This window comes from Microcaecilia unicolor, chromosome 3 (genome assembly GCF_901765095.1).
Source record: "Microcaecilia unicolor chromosome 3, aMicUni1.1, whole genome shotgun sequence".
NCBI lineage: Eukaryota > Metazoa > Chordata > Amphibia > Gymnophiona > Siphonopidae > Microcaecilia > Microcaecilia unicolor.
In genome coordinates, this window is record NC_044033.1 from 311013616 (window position 1) to 311036409 (window position 22794).

Sequence of the window (22794 nt, forward strand, 5' to 3'; positions counted from 1 at the left end):
CACATCACAAATTAAATCCGGAAAATCACATTGTGGAAAGTATATGAATTTATTTGCATTCTGCAGAGGGAAATAAGTATTTGATCCCCCACCAACCAGTAAGAGATCTGGCCCCTACAGACCAGGTAGATGCTCCAAATCAACTCGTTACCTGCATGACAGACAGCTGTCGGCAATGGTCACCTGTATGAAAGACACCTGTCCACAGACTCAGTGAATCAGTCAGACTCTAACCTCTACAAAATGGCCAAGAGCAAGGAGCTGTCTAAGGATGTCAGGGACAAGATCATACACCTGCACAAGGCTGGAATGGGCTACAAAACCATCAGTAAGACGCTGGGCGAGAAGGAGACAACTGTTGGTGCCATAGTAAGAAAATGGAAGAAGTACAAAATGACTGTCAATCGACAAAGATCTGGGGCTCCACGCAAAATCTCACCTCGTGGGGTATCCTTGATCATGAGGAAGGTTAGAAATCAGCCTACAACTACAAGGGGGGAACTTGTCAATGATCTCAAGGCAGCTGGGACCACTGTCACCACGAAAACCATTGGTAACACATTACGACATAACGGATTGCAATCCTGCAGTGCCCGCAAGGTCCCCCTGCTCCGGAAGGCACATGTGACGGCCCGTCTGAAGTTTGCCAGTGAACACCTGGATGATGCCGAGAGTGATTGGGAGAAGGTGCTGTGGTCAGATGAGACAAAAATTGAGCTCTTTGGCATGAACTCAACTCGCCGTGTTTGGAGGAAGAGAAATGCTGCCTATGACCCAAAGAACACCGTCCCCACTGTCAAGCATGGAGGCGGAAATGTTATGTTTTGGGGGTGTTTCTCTGCTAAGGGCACAGGACTACTTCACCGCATCAATGGGAGAATGGATGGGGCCATGTACCGTACAATTCTGAGTGACAACCTCCTTCCCTCCGCCAGGGCCTTAAAAATGGGTCGTGGCTGGGTCTTCCAGCACGACAATGACCCAAAACATACAGCCAAGGCAACAAAGGAGTGGCTCAGGAAGAAGCACATTAGGGTCATGGAGTGGCCTAGCCAGTCACCAGACCTTAATCCCATTGAAAACTTATGGAGGGAGCTGAAGCTGCGAGTTGCCAAGCGACAGCCCAGAACTCTTAATGATTTAGAGATGATCTGCAAAGAGGAGTGGACCAAAATTCCTCCTGACATGTGTGCAAACCTCATCATCAACTACAGAAGACGTCTGACCGCTGTGCTTGCCAACAAGGGTTTTGCCACCAAGTATTAGGTCTTGTTTGCCAGAGGGATCAAATACTTATTTCCCTCTGCAGAATGCAAATAAATTCATATACTTTCCACAATGTGATTTTCCGGATTTAATTTGTGATGTGCTATCTCTCACTGTTACCAATAACCTACCCTTCAATTATGGGCTGCTCATGTCTTTGTCAGTGGGCAAACTCACAAAATCAGCAAGGGATCAAATACTTATTTCCCCCACTGTATGTCTTTCGGGCGCTGGAACCCGAAGCTCCGCCTCTGAGGAGTTGGATTGGGAGGCCGGTGCTGTAGTCCCGCTTGGGAGATCGGACAGAGCCAATCAGAAGGATTTTGTCAGTAACCGGGTTCTGATTGGCCGGCCATGTCCGCTGGGGCTGGGTGGTTGATTACGGACAGTATTTAAGGAGCAGGCCTGAGATAGGACATTGCTTCAGGTTCTGTTTCCCGAGGCCAGTCTCTTTGTGTTCCAGCATTCAGTTCATTTTCCTTGTTCTCCTGGTTTTGACCTTTGCATTGCTTTTGGATTTCTCTGCTAGCTGCCTGCCCTGACCTATTGCCTGTTTTGACTACGCTGTGAGCTGCCTGCCCTGACCTGTTGCCTGTTTTGGACTCCTTTGTTTTTCCTCCTGCCCTCCGGGCTCCTGGTTCCAGTATTGGGTCAGTTCGTCAACCCCGCGGTTCCGGATATCCCGTTGGCTGCCTGCAGCTGAGGGCTCAACCCTCGGTGAACGGCGGTCGCCGCGGGTGAAGACTTGGGGTTGCACGACTGTCCTCTGAGGTCCTTCGGGGCCTTGCGGGACCTAAGGGCTCACCTTCTCTTCAGACAAGACAGTGTTCTGTTTACTGCAGAATTTTCAATCTATTTGATTCAAGGCCCTCCTAAACATACAATGCTACCCCTCCACCAATTCGATCCACCCTATCACTACGATATAATTTGTACACTGGTACGACAGTGTCCCACTGGTTATCCTTCTTCCATCAGGTCTCTGAGATGCCTATTATATCTAATTTTTCATTTAGTGCAATATATTCTAACTCTCCCATCTTATTTCTTTGGCGTCTGGCATTCACATATAGACATTTCAAACTATGTTTGTTGTTCTTATTTACATCTTGCTCAGCAGTTGACAGTGTTAATTTGCAATCTTTTGTCTGATTTTTATTTAAAGGCACCTGGTCTACTATGGTCTCTATTGCAACCTTGTTATCGAGATAGCATATCTTCCCTGTTTTGGTGATATCTTTGAAAGATACCTTGTTCTGAACCATGCGTTTTTGAACGACTGTCGGCCTTCCCCCGGGTTCTAGTTTAAAAGCTGCTCTATCTCCTTTATAAATGCCAATGCCAGCAGCCTGGTCCTACCCTGGTTAATGTGGAGCCCATCATTCTGGAATAGGCTGCACCTTCCCCAGAATGTTGCCCAGTTCCTTACAAATCTAAAATCCTTCTCCCTGCACCATCGCCTCAGAACACACTGAGACTCCGGAGCTCTGCCTGTCACTTGAGCCCTGCGCGTGGAATGGGGAACACTTCGGAAGATGCTACCCTAGAGGTTCTAGATTTGAGCTTTCTAACTAAGAGCCTAAATTTGGCTTCCAGGACCTCTCTCCCACATTTTCCTATGTCATTGGTACCCACATGTACCAAGACAGCCGGCTCCTCCCCAGCACTATCTAAAATCCTATCTAGGTGATGTATGAGGTACACCACCTTCACACCAGGCAAGCAAGTGACCAGGCAATTCTCACGTCTACCAGCCACCCAGCTATCTACATGCCTAATTGAATCACCAACTACAACAGCCATCCTAACCCTTCCCTCCTCGGCAGAAGCTCCTGGAGACACATCCTGGTGCAAGATGAAACTGAATCCTCTGGTGTGCTGGTCCTGTCCACAGGATTACTTCTAGCTGCACTAGGGTGATCTCCTTTTAGAAGACCTCTGTCCTCCAAGGCAGCACAGGGGCTGCCAGACTGGAGGTGGGACTTCTCTACAATGTCCCCTTAGGCCTCCTTTATGTGACTCTCTGTCTCCCTCAGCTCCTCCAAGTCTGCTACTCTAGCCTCAAGAGAATGTACTTGTTTTCTAAGAGCTAGGATCTCTTTGTATCAAGCACACACATATAACCTGGGAGATAATTATACAAGTGACACTCAGTGTAAAAGACTGGATAGCACCCCTCCCGCTACTGGACTGCTATCTGCATCTTAGTACTATAGAGCTATTTAATTAAAACTTCTTAAGGTACTAGGGATATCAGATGAATATAAAGAGCCTTAAGATTATATGGAGTAATTTGTAATTTATTTAGTGGTTCCTTCTCAGAAAATAAATGTAATTAAAACTCTAATGAAAACTCTCCTCTTGTTGTCCTAATTAGAATAATTGACTAAAAATAAAGAGTTGAGCTTGGGGTGGGTGGGAATGAGGACTGAACTACGCCCTACTGTGCCTTCTAGAGTCTGTTAATGTAATGCTATGGCAGAAAATTCAAGTTTTAAAACTATGAGGAAAATGGTATGGAGACTAGCTAATAAAGTTTGCTTATTTTTTAAAATTCTAACTGTGTTTATCAATATCCTACAATTCCTCTTTTAAACCCAATCTTTAAGTTACCAAGTACAGAGCAAAATAATGTCACTTACCCAGAGAAATGTCCTCTTCTCTTAGAATGTCTTAGAAAGAAAGTTAAGTGGGACCTTTCCTCTCTATATAGTTTGGATTCTGAGGATACTGCTTCAAACAACCCTTTGAAGCTAGCCCAGTAATCAGATTGGCCTTAGTAACCTTTGCAAATATTCTACTGCCACACACCTTAATTAACACCTAATTCAGATCAGTAGCAGTGCTACCTCTCCTACCTATCGTCTACTATATGACCTTTCATAAGTCCCTGAACCTTCCCAGGTCCAAACAGACTAGGAGCTTTTCAAAACTGGACCACTGTAATAGATAGTACATTGCCTTGTACACTAATGGCACTGCAGAATTAGTAGTACAGAGAGGGTTCAAAGTACAAGACAAAGTCCAGAATACAGCAAAAAAGCACCAAGAGCCTCCAGAAATGGGACAGAGTTCCTTTAATATTCAAAATCAATATTCCAATATAGACCCAACGCGGGCTGTGTTTCAGTGCACAGCGCCTGCGTCAAGGGTCATATACTGTCTGTTATTAAATGAGTGTAGTGACCAAACCTCTTCTTAGTAAGATAAAAGAATATGCTCAATTAAAAAAGGTCACTCTACGTATCAGGAATAGGGAGTCCCTTCTTGAAGAATCTATATTAGAATATTGCCTGGTGTAATTACAGTTCTGCCTTTTCACGCATAAGGTTGTAGCTCGTCCTGTCCTTGGAATTAGTGCTGTTATGGTTTAGTAAGGTTATGAGTGTGTTTTTGCACAAGTTTGTGTATAGCGTTTTGCAGTGGAGAGATTGTGTGTTGGCCTTACTAAGGTGGCACCAAAACATCAGAAAGGGTGTAGAGCCTAAATCATGACACACTACCTCTTGAAGGATCTACATATAGAGCCTATGCATTTCTAAGGTCAACACTGGCATGGTATGGGAAAGGGGGTGGGGAAATACTACTAGAGAGGGAGTGCTGGGTAAGGAGGAAAGAAGGAAGGAAGGAAGGGAGAAAGAGCTGGCTTGATATCTCATACATATTCATTATGGTTATTCCCAAAAAAAGCCAGCTCTTTTTCCCTTCCTTCCTTCCTCCATATTAGCATATTCATTTGCATATATATATATATATATATATATATATATATATATATATATATATATACATACATACATGCAAATGAATATGCTAATATGCTCCGCCCCATCCTTTGCCCCCCCAAATGAAACAGTCAAACTACGCCCATGCCAGCCCATTATATAGGCTGAAACCCGTGGTGGAGCTTGCCGCCATATTGGTATGTCCAATACATTTGCAGCTATTGAAAACAACAGCAAACTTGTGCAGTTTATACAGGGAACTTTTGTTTTGCATTCTTTTTGTTAGGAAGGGATCGGGGGGATGTAAGGGGAGCTGGGGGTGGTGTTTGAGGAGTTTTTGAGGGGTCTGTGAAGGAAGGAAGGTTATATTCAAGATGTGTTTGTCACTGCTCCAGAGCTTGCTTGTTTATTTGCAATGCTGTATTATAGATTTCAGTGCTGCACTATATGCTTTTAGTTTTGCATATGATGACAACAAAAATATTTCTTCTTTAACAAAATAGCCTTGGGCTGCAGCATCAGCAGCTTAGATGCTGATGTCCCTCAAGTGCCTGCATCCACCTCAAGCCAGGTCCGGCTCAGTAACAGCATCTTTCAGATATCATCCCCTGGTGGGGCTAAGTCTGGCCCACAAAATATTTACGTCCATATAAATATTTGCAGAGTAAATAATATTCTTCCCGCAACACCTCTTTGGATTAGCCACATACCACAACACTATTCAGATTACCCAGATCCCTACACAATAGTTCCTCTGTATAATTCCGTATCCTGCACAAGTTGGCATGTTTCTAACTATGACTGAGATGAAATAACAATGCACAACAGCAACCTGGATGCAGCAGCTGAGAGTTTGTTTTGGACAAACAAAGATGGTAGCTGCAGGGGAAACTGGATTCAGCTTTTTCACATCATGCCATCTCCTGTTAATCCATTCTCCTTGGGGCTACCACACTTACCCTTTCATATTTCCCAGGAACTCTTCTATGACCTTGTGAATGAAGAGTGTTTCATCCCGGATGAGGGTGATATACAGTGAGCTCTGCAGTGCCATCTTCCACAGCTCCAGGCACTGTGGGTTAGCATTAAGGCTGCTGTTAGACAACAGGAAACCAACTGAGAAAAGGAGAGAAGAGACCACAGCTAGTTAGAAAAGTGAGGTTTCAAACTTTTTTTTTAAGCAGCAGGAATATCTAGAGTCTTCAGTATATTAACTTATATGTTTGTTAGCTCAATTTACATCTTTCTTGATGTTACATCTAAGTTTCTTTTTTTCTGTTCTTGTGCATTTTATTAGGCCCCTTTTTCCAACAAAAGAGAATCCTTATGGATAGAAATTCCTTGTGTGAAGGGAAGGAGTATACTGGTTGGGCTGCACTAACATCTGCAAGGACAGAATGAACAGACAGATGAAGAAATGTTTACAAAAATTAGGAAAGCTGGCAAATTAGGTAACAGTATAATAATAGGTGATTTCAATTACCCCAGTATTGACTGGATAAATAATACATCAAGGAGTGCTAGGGAGGTAAAATTGATAGATGTAATAAGTGACTGCTTCTTGGAGAACTGGTCCAAGAACCGACAAGAGGGGGAGCTATTTTAGATCTAGCCATTAGTGGAATATAGGGCATAGTACGAGAGGTAATGGTGTTAGGTCCACTGGAAAAAATAGTGATCATAACAGGATAAAATTAGAGCTGCTATCTGGAGTGAAGTCACTAAGGAAATCTACTGTAGCAGCATTTAATTTTTGAAAGGGCAACTATGATAAAATGAGGAAAATGGTTAAAAGAAGCTAAAAAGATTGGCTGCAAAGGTTAGGATTTAAATCAGGCATAGATGTTGTTTAAAAATACCATTGTGGAAACCCAGACCAGATGTACTCCATGTATTAACAAAGCTAGAAAGAAGACCAAACAGCCAGCATGGTTAACAGATGAAGTGAAAGAGGCTATTAGAGCCAAAAGAACATTCTTCAAAGAATGGGAAAAAAAGATCCAAATGAAGAAAATAAAAAGCAACATAAGCACTTTCAAGCTAGATGCAAAGCCTTGATAAGGCTAAAAGAGAATATGCAGAAAAACTTGTCACAGAGACAAAACTCATAGTAACACCTTTTCCAGGTACATCAGAAGCAGAAAGTCTGTGAGGGAATCTGTGGGACTGTTAGGTCATGAAGGAGAACTCGGGGAGAAAAAAGCCATAGACGAGAGATTGAATGAATTCTTTGCTTTGGTCTTTACAGAAGAATATGTAAGAGCTCTACCTGTACCAGAAATGGTTTTCAAGGGTGACAATACGGAAGAACAGCTGCCCTAACTTGTGTTGAGTTAATTGGGCAGCAGTCTGAATTGCCCTCCACGGGGGACTGCACGAGGCAGCAGATGGCGCTCGGGAAGCCCATGCGAGTCCGGCGAACGGCACCCGCTGTCACCCTCGGAGCAGGGAGAGGCATCCGAACCTCTCCCCATGGGGGACCGCAGGAGGCTCTTGGAACAGCGACCGCGCGCCCGACTCTGCCTCCTCACCCACCCGCCCACCCAGAGCAGGGAGAGACGATTGAGCCTCTCCCACGGGGGACCACACGAGTTGTGTGGAAGCGGTCATGCGGCCAGCTCTGCCTCCTCACCTGCCTGCCCGCCAGTTCCTCAGATGGCAGCAGGAAAGGGGAGCACTGTCCGGTGGAGCTGCCCCAGGAGCATGGGAGTTATGGAGGCGTGAGGGAACGACCGAGGCCGCCGAGGGCTCAGTCGACAGCACCGAGACCAGAGCTCAGCAGCAGCAACAAGAGGAGAAGGGGCAACGTGGCGGAGGCCCCGGAGATAGGCTCTGAGGTGCTCAGAGCAAAGCAGTAGTGGCAGCCTGAAGCTGCTGCCCCCGTCTGGTGTCTACCTCCAACATAGACACAGCTCCCAGGGTTGTGGAGTCTCTGTGCCCTGGGCAATGCATCTGATCATCAGACCGTGTGTAAAGTGCCTATTATATTTCAAGATATTGAGATTTTACAACTGACAAGTCTTGATAGGCCTGACAGTAAAAGCCAAAGTAAAAACAGAATAATTGCTAGTGAACTGAAGACACCTTCAGCAGGACGGACGTGACTGAGAAGGAGCCTTTTGCACTGCATTTGATCAACCGGAGAAGGCAGGCTTGTGAGGAGAGCAGATTGGGGCAACACAGTCTTAATAGAAACCACAGGAAATATAGCATAATGAATACCCTCAAACTACTCCTAATAATCTACTCCCTAACACTGATCCACTTAACACTAACCACCCCACTTGCAGAAAACATCATCATACTGTAAACGGGCCCGCTGCTCCAGTATGGGGGAGGAAGCCGCCTCCCGCGAATAGCCAGATCTTCACAAAACTGCCACCAGGGGATACTTCAAAACATTCCTTTATTTGTCAGGTTAATAACCAAACTTCCCTCCAGAGCCCTGGGTTAGGGCTTCTCAGGCAGGGCGGTTCTGCCTTGCTTAATACATCAGCCCACTAAACACAAAGACTCTGCCCCAATCCCTGAGGGGAATGCAATAGTCCTTTTGAAATCCCTCCTTTTTGGTCAAAGTCAATAGCAAACAAACAGTACTTGCCCCCAAGCAGGATTTCCCCTCTTCCCACCAGGCAGTCCTCCTTCATAAACAAGCCTTTCAAATTCAACAGAGTTTCTCAAAATAATCAGGTTTCAAAACAGCTTTGTAATTCTCCCAGCAAACTTTCCACCATTCAGGGTTTCCCCAAAGCAAACAGGTCTCACAAAAGAAAACAGGCTTCTCTATTTAAGCAGGGTTTAAATCAAAATAAATTCCAAAACAATGTAGGTTTGCCAACCTTCAGGGGCTGTGCTCCTCAGGACTCTCAAGCTCCCATTCCATTCTGCTTTCTTCCCCTTACTCAGCCTCATTAACCCCCTCTTCCACCCAATCCATCCAATCCTCCTCCGGCTTCTCACCCCACCCCTCCCTCTTACAGGTGGGAGGCATGATATACTGATTGCAAGTCCAGGGAAACTGGGCTTCTTCATTCTCCCTCCTTCTTGTGGTCAGAGACGGTATATAGCCAGCTTGCCTATCCCCTGGGCTCCCCCTGCTGGGACTGGAAATGCATTCTGGGAGATGTAGTTCAGGGTTTTGCTGCTTCATTTTGTACATCTGGGCTGTAGCCTTGTCACAATACCCATACTACACAATCATCATAGATTGATCAAATACACCACACCTCACCGAACTGTTAACAACCTAAACAAAGGAAGAACACTTACATGCGAACAACCACAACAGAAGGGAAAGAAGGGCCCAAACAAACTCACCTCAACAAAGAAACGACAACTAACAAAAGGCCACTTAACACCAAATACAGAAGACCCATTCCAAACAATCCAAGTGGGCTATGTCAATGCCAGATCCGCTGTAAATAAAACAGCAATACTAACAGACTGGATAATGTCAGAAAACCTCAACCTACTCTTCCTCACTGACACTTGGATCCATGACCAAAAGGACCCTATAATCCTAGACCTGTGCCCTCCAGGATACAAAAATCACACACTGGACCAGAAAAGAAAAGAGAGGCGGAGACATAGCACTAATCTATCGGTCCCACTTTACAAACGAAACCACTGCCGAGTCCATAACACCTCAACTTGAAATTGCCTCAATCAGAATCCACAACAAAACCCTACACGATCATGTCAATTGTGTCTTGTTTTACAGACCTTCAGGTAATTGGAACGAAGGCCAGACCAACTTCATGGACTTCATTTCAAACACTTGTATAACCAACTCCAATATACTAGTATTAGGAGACATTAACCTCCACCTAGAAGTCCCAAACTCTACCAACGCACGAGAATGCAAGGAATTCCTCCACTCATGGGATCTTAAATGGCCACACATGCAAGCAACCCATGTCAAAGGGCATACACTCGACCTCATCTCACACAATCTGTCCATAGACCAGAACCTAATAATAACAGAAATTAAATGGACAGAAACACCATGGACCGACTACTACAAACTAAACCTATCCCTAAAATGGCAGAAAAAGGGTTCACACCGTATACAAGAACACACAACCTACAGCACAAGAGGCCAAATATTCTGGCAACAGATATACAAAAATGAATGGCCAGCACAAACGGACTCTATATACTACCTCTCAGAATGGGATAAAAGATGCAGAAGCATACTGGACGAAATAGCACCCTTACGAACAAGAACCTCACAAAGGCATAACTCAATACCGTGGTTCAACGAAGAACTGAAAAAAATTAAAACACAATCCAGGAAAATCGAACGAGCTTGGAAAAAAATAAAAGACAAACACATACTCAATACATGGAAACAAATACAAAGAAAATACAAATACACAATAAGACAGACCAAAAGGTCATACTATAAAAATAAAATAGGGCCAGATTACAAAGACACGAAGAAATTATACCAACCCGTGAACAAACTACTAGACATCACCTTGGTCACCACAATCAATACAGACATCCCATCTGCAGACAACCTTGCTAAATACTTCAATGAAAAAATTGCAAGCCTACGTAACATGCTACCTCAGGACAACACCAATATTGAAAATTTCATCACTGGCTTGGACCCAACCCCTGGAGAATACCCAGCAGACTGAACCTGGTCAAACTTTGCTCTCCTCACCGTGGAAACAGTCACCCAGGCGATTAATAGGTTCTCCAACTCTCACTGTAAATTGGATACCTGCCCCAGCTACCTAATAAAATCCGTCCCCCACCGCTTCATAGCAGACCTTACATCCCACTTAAACTACATGCTTCAACAAGGTCTCTTCCCTAAGGAAAATGGCAACATCCTACTCACCCCAATTCCAAAAGATCCCAAGAAAAAATCAAACGAAATCACTAACTACCGCCCAGTAGCATCAATCCCACTGGTGGTCAAACTGATGGAAAGCATGGTAACCAAACAACTTACTGATTATATAAACAAATTCACAATATTACATGAATCACAATCAGGATTTTGCCCCCTCCATAGCACTGAAACAGTACTAATTACCCTCCTAGCCAAATTCAAGCAGAAAATAGCAACAGGCAAAAGCATACTTCTCCTCCAATTCGACATGTCCAGTGCATTCGACATGGTAAACCATAAAATACTACTAAGACTCCTAGATTACTTCGGGATTGGCGGACACATACTTAGTTGGATCAAGGGTTTCCTAACCACTAGAACATATCATGTGAAATCAAGCTCAAACATATCACCACCATGGAAAGCAGAATGCGGAGTACATCAAGGATCACCACTATCACCATTCCTTTTCAACCTAATGATGACCCCACTAGCCAAATCCTTATCCAACCAAGGTCTTAACCCTTTCATCTATGCAGACGATGTCACAATATACATTCTGACAGAAATCACCAACGAAATCAAACTCAGCTTGAATATCATGGACTCATGGGCAAACGCATTTCAACTAAAACTCAACACAGAAAAAACATACTGTCTCATCCTCTCATCCCAATACAATACGAACAAACCCACAAACATAAACACCCCAGATTGTACCCTCCCTATCTCAGGCTGATATTTGGAAAAACGTGATTCGAAAGCGCCAAACCCCTCTGAGAAAAACTGCACTGGCTCCCAATCAAACAATGTATTGCTTTCAAAATCTGCACCCTGGTTCATAAAATTATCTACGGCGAAGGCCCGAGATACATGAAAGACCTCATAGACCTACCAACCAGAAACACAACAGGATCAACACAAACATACCTAAATCTCCACTATCCAGGCTGCAAAGGACTCAAATACAAATCAACCTATGCATCCAGCTTTTCCTACATAAGCACACAACTATGGAACGCATTACCAAAACCATGAAAACAACTTATGATCACCTAAACTTCCCGAAATCATTAAAAACTAACCTGTTCAAAAAGGCATACCCTACCGACCCAATTTAAATGCCTGTAACCTGCAACACAACGAAACCAAAGCTCGTAATGGGCATATAATAACTCTTCCTCTCTATGATTCTCTTCCTCTCTACGATTCCCTAATGTATCTCTACACATGAACCTTATTCTACCACAACATTACTGTATTTGTTCATACCAGAATTGGCAAACACCTTTACGGTACTATGTAAGCCACATTGAGCCAGCAAATAGGTGGGAAAATGTGGGATACAAATGTAACAAATAAACAGAAAGAAATCTCAGTGAACCTGGAAGATGTAGTGAGCCAAATCGGCAAGTTAAAGAGTGATAAATCACCTGGACTGGATAGTATACACTCCAGGATGCTGAAAAAACTCAAACATGAACTGTAACCTGTCATTAAAATAGTTCGTAGTACCTGTAGATTGTAGGATGGCCAATTTAACACTGATTTTTAAAAAGGGTTCCAGGGGTGATCCAGGAAATTACAGACTGGTAAGCCTGACATCAGTGCCGGGCAAAATAGTGGAAACTATCACAACAAATAAAATTACAGAACATGTAGACAAACATGATTTAATGGGACAGAGTCAGCATGGGTTCAGCCAAGTCTCTTACCTCACCAATTTGCTTCATTTCTTTGAAGGTGTGAATACACATGTGGATAAAGGTGAGTCAGTTGATGTAGAGAATCTAGATTTTCAGAAATCTTTTGACAAAGTTTGCCATGAGAGACTCCTGAGAAAATTAAAAAGACATGGGATAGGAGGTAATGTCCTTCTGTGGATTAGGAATTGATTAGTGGACAGAAAACAAAGGGTAGGTTAAATGGCTATTTTTCTCAATGGAGGAGGGTGAACAGTGGAGTGGGACTGATGGATTTAACGTATTTATAAATGATATGGAAATCGGAATGACAAGTGAGGTGATTAAATTTGCAGATAATACAAAACTATTCTAAGTTGTCGAAACACAAGTGGACTGTGAGAAATTGCAGGAGACCTTAGGAAACTGGAAGACTGGACATCCAAATGGCAGACAAAATTTAATGTGGACCAATGCAAAGTGATGCACATTGGGAAGAATAATCCAAATCATAGTTACCTGATGCTAGGGTCCACCTTAGGAGTAAGCACCCAAGAAAAAAATCTAGATGTTATTGTAGAAAATACGCTGAAATCTTTTGTTCAGTGTGCGGCAGCTGCCAAAAAAGCAAACAGGATGCTAGAGAGATGATGCAAAATAAGACAGAGAATATTATAATGCCTCTGTATCGCTCCATGTTGTGACCTCACCTTGAATATTGCACTCAATTCTGGTCACTGTATCTCAAAAAATATATAGCGGAATTAGAAAAGATGCAAAGAAGAGCGGCCAAAATGATAAAGAGGATGGAACACCTATCATATGAGAAACAGCTGAAGAGGTTAGGCATCTTCAGCTTAGAAAAGAGACGGCTGAGGGGGGATATGATTGAGGTCTACAAAATCCTGAGTGGTGTAGAATGGATAAAAGTGAATTAATTTTTCACTATTTCAAAAAGTAGAAAGACCAGAGGACACTCAATGAAATTACATGGAAATAAATAAATAGGAGGATATACTTTTTACTCAAAGAATAGTTAAGCTCTGGAACCCGTTGCCTGAGGAAGTGGTAACATAGGTTAGTATATCTGGGTTTAAAAAAAGGTTTGGAGAAGTTCCCTGGAGGAAAGGTTATTGAGATAGACATATAGACATGGGGAAGTCAGTGCTTGCCCTGGGATTGGCAGCATGGAATGTTGTTACTATTGGTTTCTGACAGTGCCAGGTACTTGTGACCTAGATTGGCCTCTGTTGGAAACAGGATACTGGGACAGATGGATCAGTGGTCTGACCCAGTATGGCATGTTCTTATGAGAATGCCTCTTGCAGAAGGTTTAACCATAGGTTGATCAGTCTGCCTATCCATCCCTCTGTACTCATTAGGTGTTGTGTAAATGTGTGGTCATATAACTTTATTAAGGTGCAGCATGGCAACAAAGGTAAAGACAAACATTGATGAGGCTCAAGAAAAGCTCTGTGACATGAGAGGGGAGAGAAGGTGGACCGGGGAACTGAATGCTGTGGTGTGTAGTGCACCTATAAGCAGTTTCTGTGGCATGCACTTGAACCTTTTTTCTTATATTTTAATACCTTTGAAGGAATAAAAAGTGAGCACCATTTATTACAGTATCATTTCTATTCTTTAAAACTCTTTCCCCATGTTCTCACTTCAGCTTTTTGTGCTGCATTTCTGCTTTATATCTGATACCTGCTATATCTGATACCTGCATGATATGCTGATGATGATCAGCTTAGCAGCACCACTGTAAGGGCAGAAGCAGCTAAGCAGAAGGAACTGTAGGGGGTGTCACTGTTACTACAGAACCTTCAAGTCAATAATAGAAGAAGGAGGGGTCCGATACTTCCACAAACAAACCAGAAGAATCAAAAAAACAAAGGCGGAAGAATGCCAACAAGTCCAAAAATGACCACTTCTGAAACCACGGTAGTAAGAGCACCAAATGAAAGTTTATTGGGACCCTACACGGTCCGAGTTTCGGCTAGACAGCCTTCATCAGGGTTTTTTTAAATGATCAAAGATTAGTCCTCCCTAGTCCTCGTGCCAGCTGGGAGTCTACCAGAAATAGTGCCTTTTTCTTGGTGGTGCACCTTCCCTTTGGAATGACTTACCCTTATCTTTGCGACTGGAACATTCCTGTAAGAAATTTAGAGCAGCCTTAAAAACACATTTGGTGTTGCTTTTGGAGGGTAGTTGGGGCCCTAGATTGGTAGTCCAACCTGCTGCATTCAGCTCTTGTTTGTTTGTCCTCTGACAGCCTTGCACTAGTTTATAATGCGACCCTAAAATGTGTTTAATGCTTTTACTGTTATTCTCACTTCTAAGGATTTTCACTGCTGCAGTTCTCACTGCAAAGATATGTGAGCAATGCATTGTGTGTAATGTAGTTCACAGGCAATGCAGCCACACTTGCCTGTCTGTATAAGAACTGTTACTATTGGTATGTGCTGCTGCCCAGATCTCTTCTCTTTCTCAGTCAAGCTTGGCTCCTTTGTCTACCTGCTATCATTTCTTGGTCATTCTTACTATCTCTGTCCTGAAAGGTCAGCCAGGTATGAACTTTCCCTCCAATCGAGGGCCGTCCTCTAGGACCACACTTGCCACCTGATGGCAGGCTCTGTCCCCATTGGTCTTTACCTCCTCCTCCCTGGGCCTGTGTGAGCCTTCTTGACCTCCCTGTCTCTCTCTCCATTAGGCATTCTCCATCTTGCTTCAGACAGCACTTGTCCTGCTTCACTCCTTGGAACGAACTTGGTTTTTTACCATGAATATATCTTCCTAATGAGATATTGCACTCTCCAGTCACCCAGCTCTGAGCTATTTCTACCTGTTCAACTATTTTCTTACCTCTGCAATAAAGCTGCCTCTCTTCAGATTTCTACCTCCAACTACTGATACACCTCTCAGAATTACGGAGTCTCTGTGCCCTGGGGCCACACTTCTGAACATCTGACTGTGAGTAAATTATCTGTGTTTATTCAATAAAGGAAACTTCAGAAAAACAAAGAGACTTCAGGTGTGTGCTGGTGTGCCAAGGTTATACTTCAAGATATTGAGACTTTACAGTTAACAAGTCTTAAGAGGCTTGACAGTAAAAAACCAAAGTAAAAACTAAATAGTTATTGAAGGAGATGAAGACATTTTCAACAGGACAAATGTGCCTTTAAAAGAGCCTCCTGCACTGCATTTATCAGAAGAGTTAAGTTTGCAAAGAGGCAGATTTGTGCGAGCTAATAAAACCAGAAAGGAAAAGTGAATCAAGTAACTCTGCTTGTATTATTCTGGATGTTAACAGATCTGCATTCAAGTGAACTTGTAGCTAAGGCCAGCAATATTTGGAACTGTTTAAGTGTATTTAATAGAAGAGCTGTTTGTGAAAAAGAAGGTTTGTGGAAGTTAAAACCAGTGTTTAAGTACTAGCATGTCCTCGCTGACCACATTCCAAAGAGCAATTATGCCAAGTACCTTCCTATTGTCTTTCAAGTACCTTTCCCTGCTCAAGAGCAACCCCTCCCCTCTGGGTCGACTTGGCAGTAATCAAAGACAGTCAGTAGAAATATAAGGGTTTCAATAAAATAAACCTGGTGTGGGCAATTCAACAGTTTCCAACAATTCCACCAGACTAAAAATATAAACCAACTAAAGAACTTTTTTTGTTGTTTCTAAATTGCAGTGCTCAGTAGTACTGTAGTGTCCTTAGTGTCATCAGTATTACATCTTTGTTTTCCCGGTAGGGAGTGCTTAATGCTGTGAGAATTGGAAGGTAGGGAGGGCGTGTGCTATGATGTGAGACGGCTGCAGTTCCAATCCAGAGACATTTGGTTTAAAGGACACTACAGCACTACTGAGCACTGCAATTTAAAAACAACAAAAAAAGTTCTTTAGTTGGTTTATATTTTTAGTCTGGTGGAATTGTTGGAAACTGTTGAGTAATCAAAGACAGCCAGAGAAGTCAGAAGGAGAAACTGTTCTGTATTGGCAAATCTATGAACATTTTAGCATTTTAAGGAAGCATAAGAAAGGTTAAGAAATAAACATAAAGGAATCCTGTTCAGAAATGGATCCTCAGGAGCTTAGCCGAGATTGGGTGGCAGAGCTGGTGGTGGGAGGCGGGGCTGGTGGTTGGGAGGCGGGGATAGTGCTGGGCAGACTTATACGGTCTGTGCCCTGAAAATGACAGTTACAAATCAAGGGAAGATATACACAAAACTAGCACATATGAGTTTGTCTTGTTGGGCAGACTGGATGGACCATGCAGGTCTTTTTCTGCCGTCATCTACTATGTTACTATGTTAAATGAAATTAGCTTAAAGTGACCGTTGCAGAATTGATCAGAAACTTTGAAGCAGGACACCAGAGTGAGAAGGAATCTTCCAACTTGGATTCTTTGTGTTGCATTTGTCACACCTCCCTGCTAATTATCTTGAAGGTGCTATGAAGTTCCCCCCTCCCCCCTGCCTCCAGCCAAAGTCAGAAATCAGAGCTTTGAAGATTCTCTGGGCAAACGGGGTGGGAAGCAATTAGTTGCTAAGAGACTGATTAAGGGAGGACCCTGACTCAGAGCTACTCTCCCCCCCTCCCATCTTCTCTGCTCATTATCTTATCACTGAAACCTGATCCAGTACTGATCTCAACAGCTTGAAAGGCAGACCCTCTTAAGTCAGTAAAGAAAGGGAAGCAACTGCAAGCAAGTCCCAGCACAGCCTTCATACTGAGGGGCCTCTACACCTCTAGCCTCCCCTCATACAAAAGCAGACTCCTCACCTAATCAAGACAAATAAACAAGCAAGCACACAATGGCAGAATCTGATGCACCAAACACTCGCAAGTTAACCCTGCCATCATTACTACCAGCATTGATGAAGAATTCTTGATTGGAAATGATCTTCTGAAGAGATTGCGGCCTATTTTGTTTCACCCATCCCATTCCATATGGAAGAGTAAAGCAACAGAGCAGAGTTGGTGGTTCCAGCTCTGTACAGCTTAGGGGCATCTCTATTCGAATTAATTTCCAGCGTTCAGCAGACCCTCACAGTTTTGAGCTCCAGTGGGATGATATTCCGAAGGGGGGGAGGCAGCATGGTGAAGTAATCAGAGTCCAGAAAGCTCGGATAGCTGACATTGTTCTACATGCTGACAATTTGGAGATTATTTTGCATGACTCGCCTACTGCAGGTGACTCGCCAGATACTGCTGTCGACATATCTCAGGAGGACTCTTCTTCCACTTCCAGTCCTGATCCACCGCATCCTTGCAGGTTGACTGCCATCCACCAGAAGGATAATACTTATACCATCCCCGTCCAGATAGCTGACATCCAATCACTTCAGTCCACTTTGTTGTTGCCTAGTGATGTTTCCTTCATCAGTGACACTCTGTATAGCCGTCTTCACAAGTCTATGCAACTTCCCTTCAGTAAGTGTTCCTCCACTTCTATGCAGGTACCTGGACAAGGTGCTAAGCCACTTGTGGGAATGTGCAGCTTTGCCTTGACTGTGGGACAAAGTCTTTCACCTACCACTTCTCTATTGTCAGAGGCCTACAGCAGCCCTTATGTTTGGGCTCCGATTGCCTTGTACGACTAGGAGTTTATGTGGACCTGGTGAATCGTGTCTTGTGGAGTAGACTGGATGGCAGCCCAGTGGAATCTGAATCTATGCCTGTTAGCCTGAAGTCTGGACAGACCATACCCCAGGCCTGTGAGGTAGTCTGTGCTGAAGATGTAACCATTCCGGGAAGAGTTAAGGATTTTTCCATCAAGCTCCGTCTCGCACATGGACAGCGTCTATTGGACAAAGTGGTGTTCTTCAACCCGCATTCTCACTTTCAGGACCTTGGGTTGTCTACTGGTGTTCTGCCATGTATGGAGGTGACTGGTACTTCTTTTCACTTGTTGGTCACCAATCCACAGTCAGATGAAGTTGTTGTGTCTGCAGGAGACCCTTTTGGATTTCTGGTGGGAGAGTCTTTTCCGGATGTCGAGGTAAGTTTGCCTATTATTGGCAGCTGCCTTCCTCTTGGAACACCTGCCGGGGGGGGGGGGGGGGGGAGACACCTGAATGTCTGTTTACCTCTCCCAGAGGCTTCATCTCTCTGGAGTTTGTTTGGCCATATGATGCAACGTGTTCACAAGAGCAGTTGGAAGACGACTGCTTGATTTTGTCTAGGAGAATGTCTTTACTCCAGAAGTCTAGAGTGGTGAATTCTGTGCAAGTAGAAATTCCATCCAACCAGCCTTTCTCAGAGTTTGATGCTATGGTGAAAGATCAAGTGGAACAGGCATCTCTTTACTACTGAAACAGAGAAGGTGCAGTTGACTAAGTTGCTGTACAAATACAAGGACCTTTTTGCTGTAGACTTGTATGATTGTGGGCTCACAGACCTGCATGTCACCCGAGTTCCTACGGAGTGAACTCAAATAGCAAGCCTGTCTTTGTGCACCAGTATAAGATTCCATTGGCTTCCCACGAATCCGTGCAAGAGATTCTCAACACTTTGGAGGGCAGGGGCATCATTAGGCAATGCAACAGCACATACAACTCCCCTCTGTGGCTCATCTTGAAAAAGAATACCAGCTGGAGAATTGCACTAGATTACCGTCAGCTGAATAAGCGAGTACCTTTGTCCAGGTGGCCTATGGCTCCGCTGGATCAGATCTTGCTACCATTAAAGGGGCTAACTATTTCACCAGCTTAGACTTGGCATCAGGGTTTTGGACAGTACCTGTTCATCCACACGATCAGCATAAATTGGCCTTCACGTTTGGGAAGAAACATTATACGTGGAACAGAACTCCTTTTGGTTTTCTCAATTCCCCTGCTAAATTTAACATCTTCCTGCACAAAGCACTTCCAGATGCGGAAGCTTGAGGAACTGTGGTCTATGTGGATGATATTCGGATCAAAAGCCCTACCTTTCAAGAACACTTGGCAGAGATTGAGAATGTTTTCTTACAGATGACAGATGCTGGAGCTAAACTAACGCTGGCCAAAGGACAATGGTGCAGGAAATCGCTGAATTACCTGAAGCACAAAATTTCTGCTGAGGGTCTGCGACCTCAGAAGAAGCGAGTGCAGGCCTTGCAACAGCTGAAACAACCCACCAATCTCACAGAACTTCCTTTTTGGGAATATGCAATTATTTCCGACAGTTCATAGATGAGTATGAGGAGATCACCCGACCCTTGGTCAAGTTATTGAAGAAAGATGCGCCCTGGGTTTGGGGTCCAGAGCAGGAATCTGCTATGCAGGAGCTGAAGGACCAGCTTAGCCACTTTCCATGTCTCGCGTATCCTGAGGGGGGTCGTGAGTTCTATGTTGACCTGGGATACTCCAAGAACTCCATGAGTGCTGTCTTATATCAGAAATATGATTCTGATAAGCGGGTCATGGCCTATGCTAGCAAAGGCCTATCTGATGTGGAAAAGAAGTATTCAAACTGTGAGAAAGCACTTTTGTCCACTGTTTGGGCTCTGCAACATTTCCGGAGTTATATCCAAGGCGAGAAGCTAATCGTGGAGACTTGTCACCAACCCATCAGTTTTCTGGGTAGCGACCAAATCAAGTCTGGTCGGGTGTCCAATAGCAGGATAGTCTCCTGGACATTGGATCTTCAAGGATGGCCTTTAGAGGTAAGGTATGCTCAGAAACATCGTAATGTAGTAGCCCAAGGTATGGCTGACCTGCATGACTGTGCAGGACATGATTCCCTTGCAGGTATTCCTGAAACAGATGTTCCACCGACAGAGAAAGAACCCCAGCAACACCATCTGTATGATGAGAACATTTGTGCTACAATGCCTAAGGTCCATGTGGATGGTTGTGCCTACCGCCGTGACACAGACCGTTGGTTGCAGATGTGGGAGTGGTATGGAATCCAACCATTCCTGAAGAGACTTTGAAGCACAGCTTAGGTTCACAGACAAACCAGTATGCTGAGACTGATGCAGCTTTGGTGGCAGTACAGTATGCAGTTCAGAAAGGAATGCGAGAATTAGTCATATGCACAGATTCAGATTATGTGAGACAGAACTTTGTCTCTCATTTACCCAACTGGAAGCAGAACAACATGTTAAACTCTAAAGGAAAACCGGTACATCATGGAAATTTGATTCTGGCCTCAGATCAACTAGTGCAGAACCATGACATGACCATCTATTGGAAGAAGGTCAAGGGTCATGCAAAAGTTGATAGTCTTGACAAGATAGGGAATGACCTGGCAGATCAACTCACCAAGGAAGGTGCGCTCAAATGAGAATTATGGCAGTTCTCAGAGTCTGCGACACTGGCCATTCATGCTGTCACTCGACAACAAACGAAACAGCCTAGTGAGACTCCAGTGTTCCAGTGGTGCAGTGACATCCCATCATTTGATCTTGTCGTGTCTCAGAAAGCAGATCCAGTTGTTGGACGATTTTATGAGTACATCCAGAATCCGCAAGAACATCCGTTGTTAGAAGAGGAGTGTCAAGCTGAAGAACTGAGGATACTCTATACATTCCGAGAGAAGTTTAAGCTCCATCAGGACCTGCTTATTCGGACGAGTAAGCATGGCATTGAGCAATGGGTTGTGCCTCAGGCATATCGTGGCATTATGTTGCAACATGCTCATGATGAACCATGTGCAGGGTATCGAGGTGAGGACATCACCTATGAGACCTTGAAGCAAGTGGCTTATTGGCCCCACATGCGTCAGGATGTGCAGCTGTATACTTGAGGTTGTTTGACCTGTTGTCGTTTCCAGCCGTCTTCACCATCACATCGAGCACCACTCAGGAAGAGGGGTATTGCTATGCCCTGGTCAGATATCCAGATTGATTGGATTGGCCCTGTGGTTCGATCCACCTGTGGCAATAAGTATATGCTTACAGTCACCTGCCTGTTCACCAAGTGGTTGGAGTGCATACCTGCACCAAATTGCACCGCAAAAATCATGGCTACCTTACTACTGAATCATGTGTTCAGCAGGTGGGGTCTGCCCATGTGAGTGGATTCATACAAAGGATCCCAGTTTACTGCAGAGGTAATCCAACACATGTGGAAAATGCTCAGAGTGAAGAGTAAATTGCACATTGCCTACAGGCTTCAGTCCTTGGGACAAGTGGAAAGAGCTAATTGTACCATCATCACCATTCTGAAGAAGTATGTGTCATCTAAGGATTGGGATATGAAGTTACCATTGGTCCTCATGGCTATTCGTGCCACACCCCACCGTTCTACAGGAGTGTCACCCTTTGAGATGATGACAGGTAGGGAAATGATGTTACCAATTCATTTCCTGTACAGGACTAATGATGTGAACTTGTCCAGTGCTACTACCTCTCATGAGTACTCCTGATTCCATCGTCATTGCTCTGCAGCACTCTGCACAGCAGACTCCTGATGCAGGCCTGACGGCCGAAACACGACGTGTCGAGTCTTCAAACCTTTAATAAAGTTTTTTATTTAAGAACATCTTCCAGTTTCTGGTATCCTTGGTCGTACTCCCACTTTTTACAAATTAATACTTATGTACTTATCCATCTGCACCAACATTTGCAAAGTGCCTTCACCTTTGCCCAAAAGAACTTGGATAGTAGCGCTCGAGTAGAAAAGCCTATTATGATCAAGGGACTAGTTCCAAAGAATACCAAATTGGCAACAAGGTATTCTATTTCAATTTTGCCAGAAACAAGGTTAAAGAAAAGAAATTTCTGCCCAGTTGGCATGGTCCATTCCCTATAGTGGAAAAAGCTTCACTTGTGGCTTACCAAATTCACCTCAAGAAAAATTCTCAAGGTGAAGATGTCCTTAAATGGGTCCACATTAATCAGTTGAGACCATGTCATCCCAGTCATTTTGCTCCAGATGTGCACATTTCTGATATGAACTGCACTAACCCCACAACAGCATAGTCTGTTTTCTTTTGGTTTTAAGATACAGAAACAAACTTTGATGACTGTGTTCCTGATCTCGTTGCTGTTGGGATCTGTGGCCAAGATGATTGAACCGGGTCCCATGTCTGGAGTCATCCTACAAGATACCCCTTGCTTCTTGATCATCCAATCTCAGATTGCTACTCAGAAAGTTGTTGTTTCCCTTGACCCCATGCATGTTATTTTGAAGCATTTTAATACGAGTATGTTGGAGAGGTCCCCATCGACTCAAACTTGGTTTTTCAACTATATGTATTATGCCACGGCCCAAGTAAAGAATATTTTGAGTCAATTAGAGAAAGGAATGGTTCAACCTTTAAATTCCCAGAAGTCTAGATCTAAACG

General features: G+C 43.9%; 1 protein-coding gene across 2 annotated transcripts in view; it reads right to left on the reverse strand.

Annotated features, from left to right (window-relative positions):
• The window catches only part of NCKAP1L (NCK associated protein 1 like), a 338352-nt gene that overhangs the window by 233215 nt on the left and 82343 nt on the right, over positions 1-22794 (reverse strand). For both annotated transcript variants that reach the window (XM_030198309.1, XM_030198310.1), the window contains exon 9: positions 5951-6107. In XM_030198309.1, the coding sequence (XP_030054169.1) occupies positions 5951-6107 (157 nt within the window). The remainder of the gene's footprint in view (positions 1-5950; positions 6108-22794) is intronic.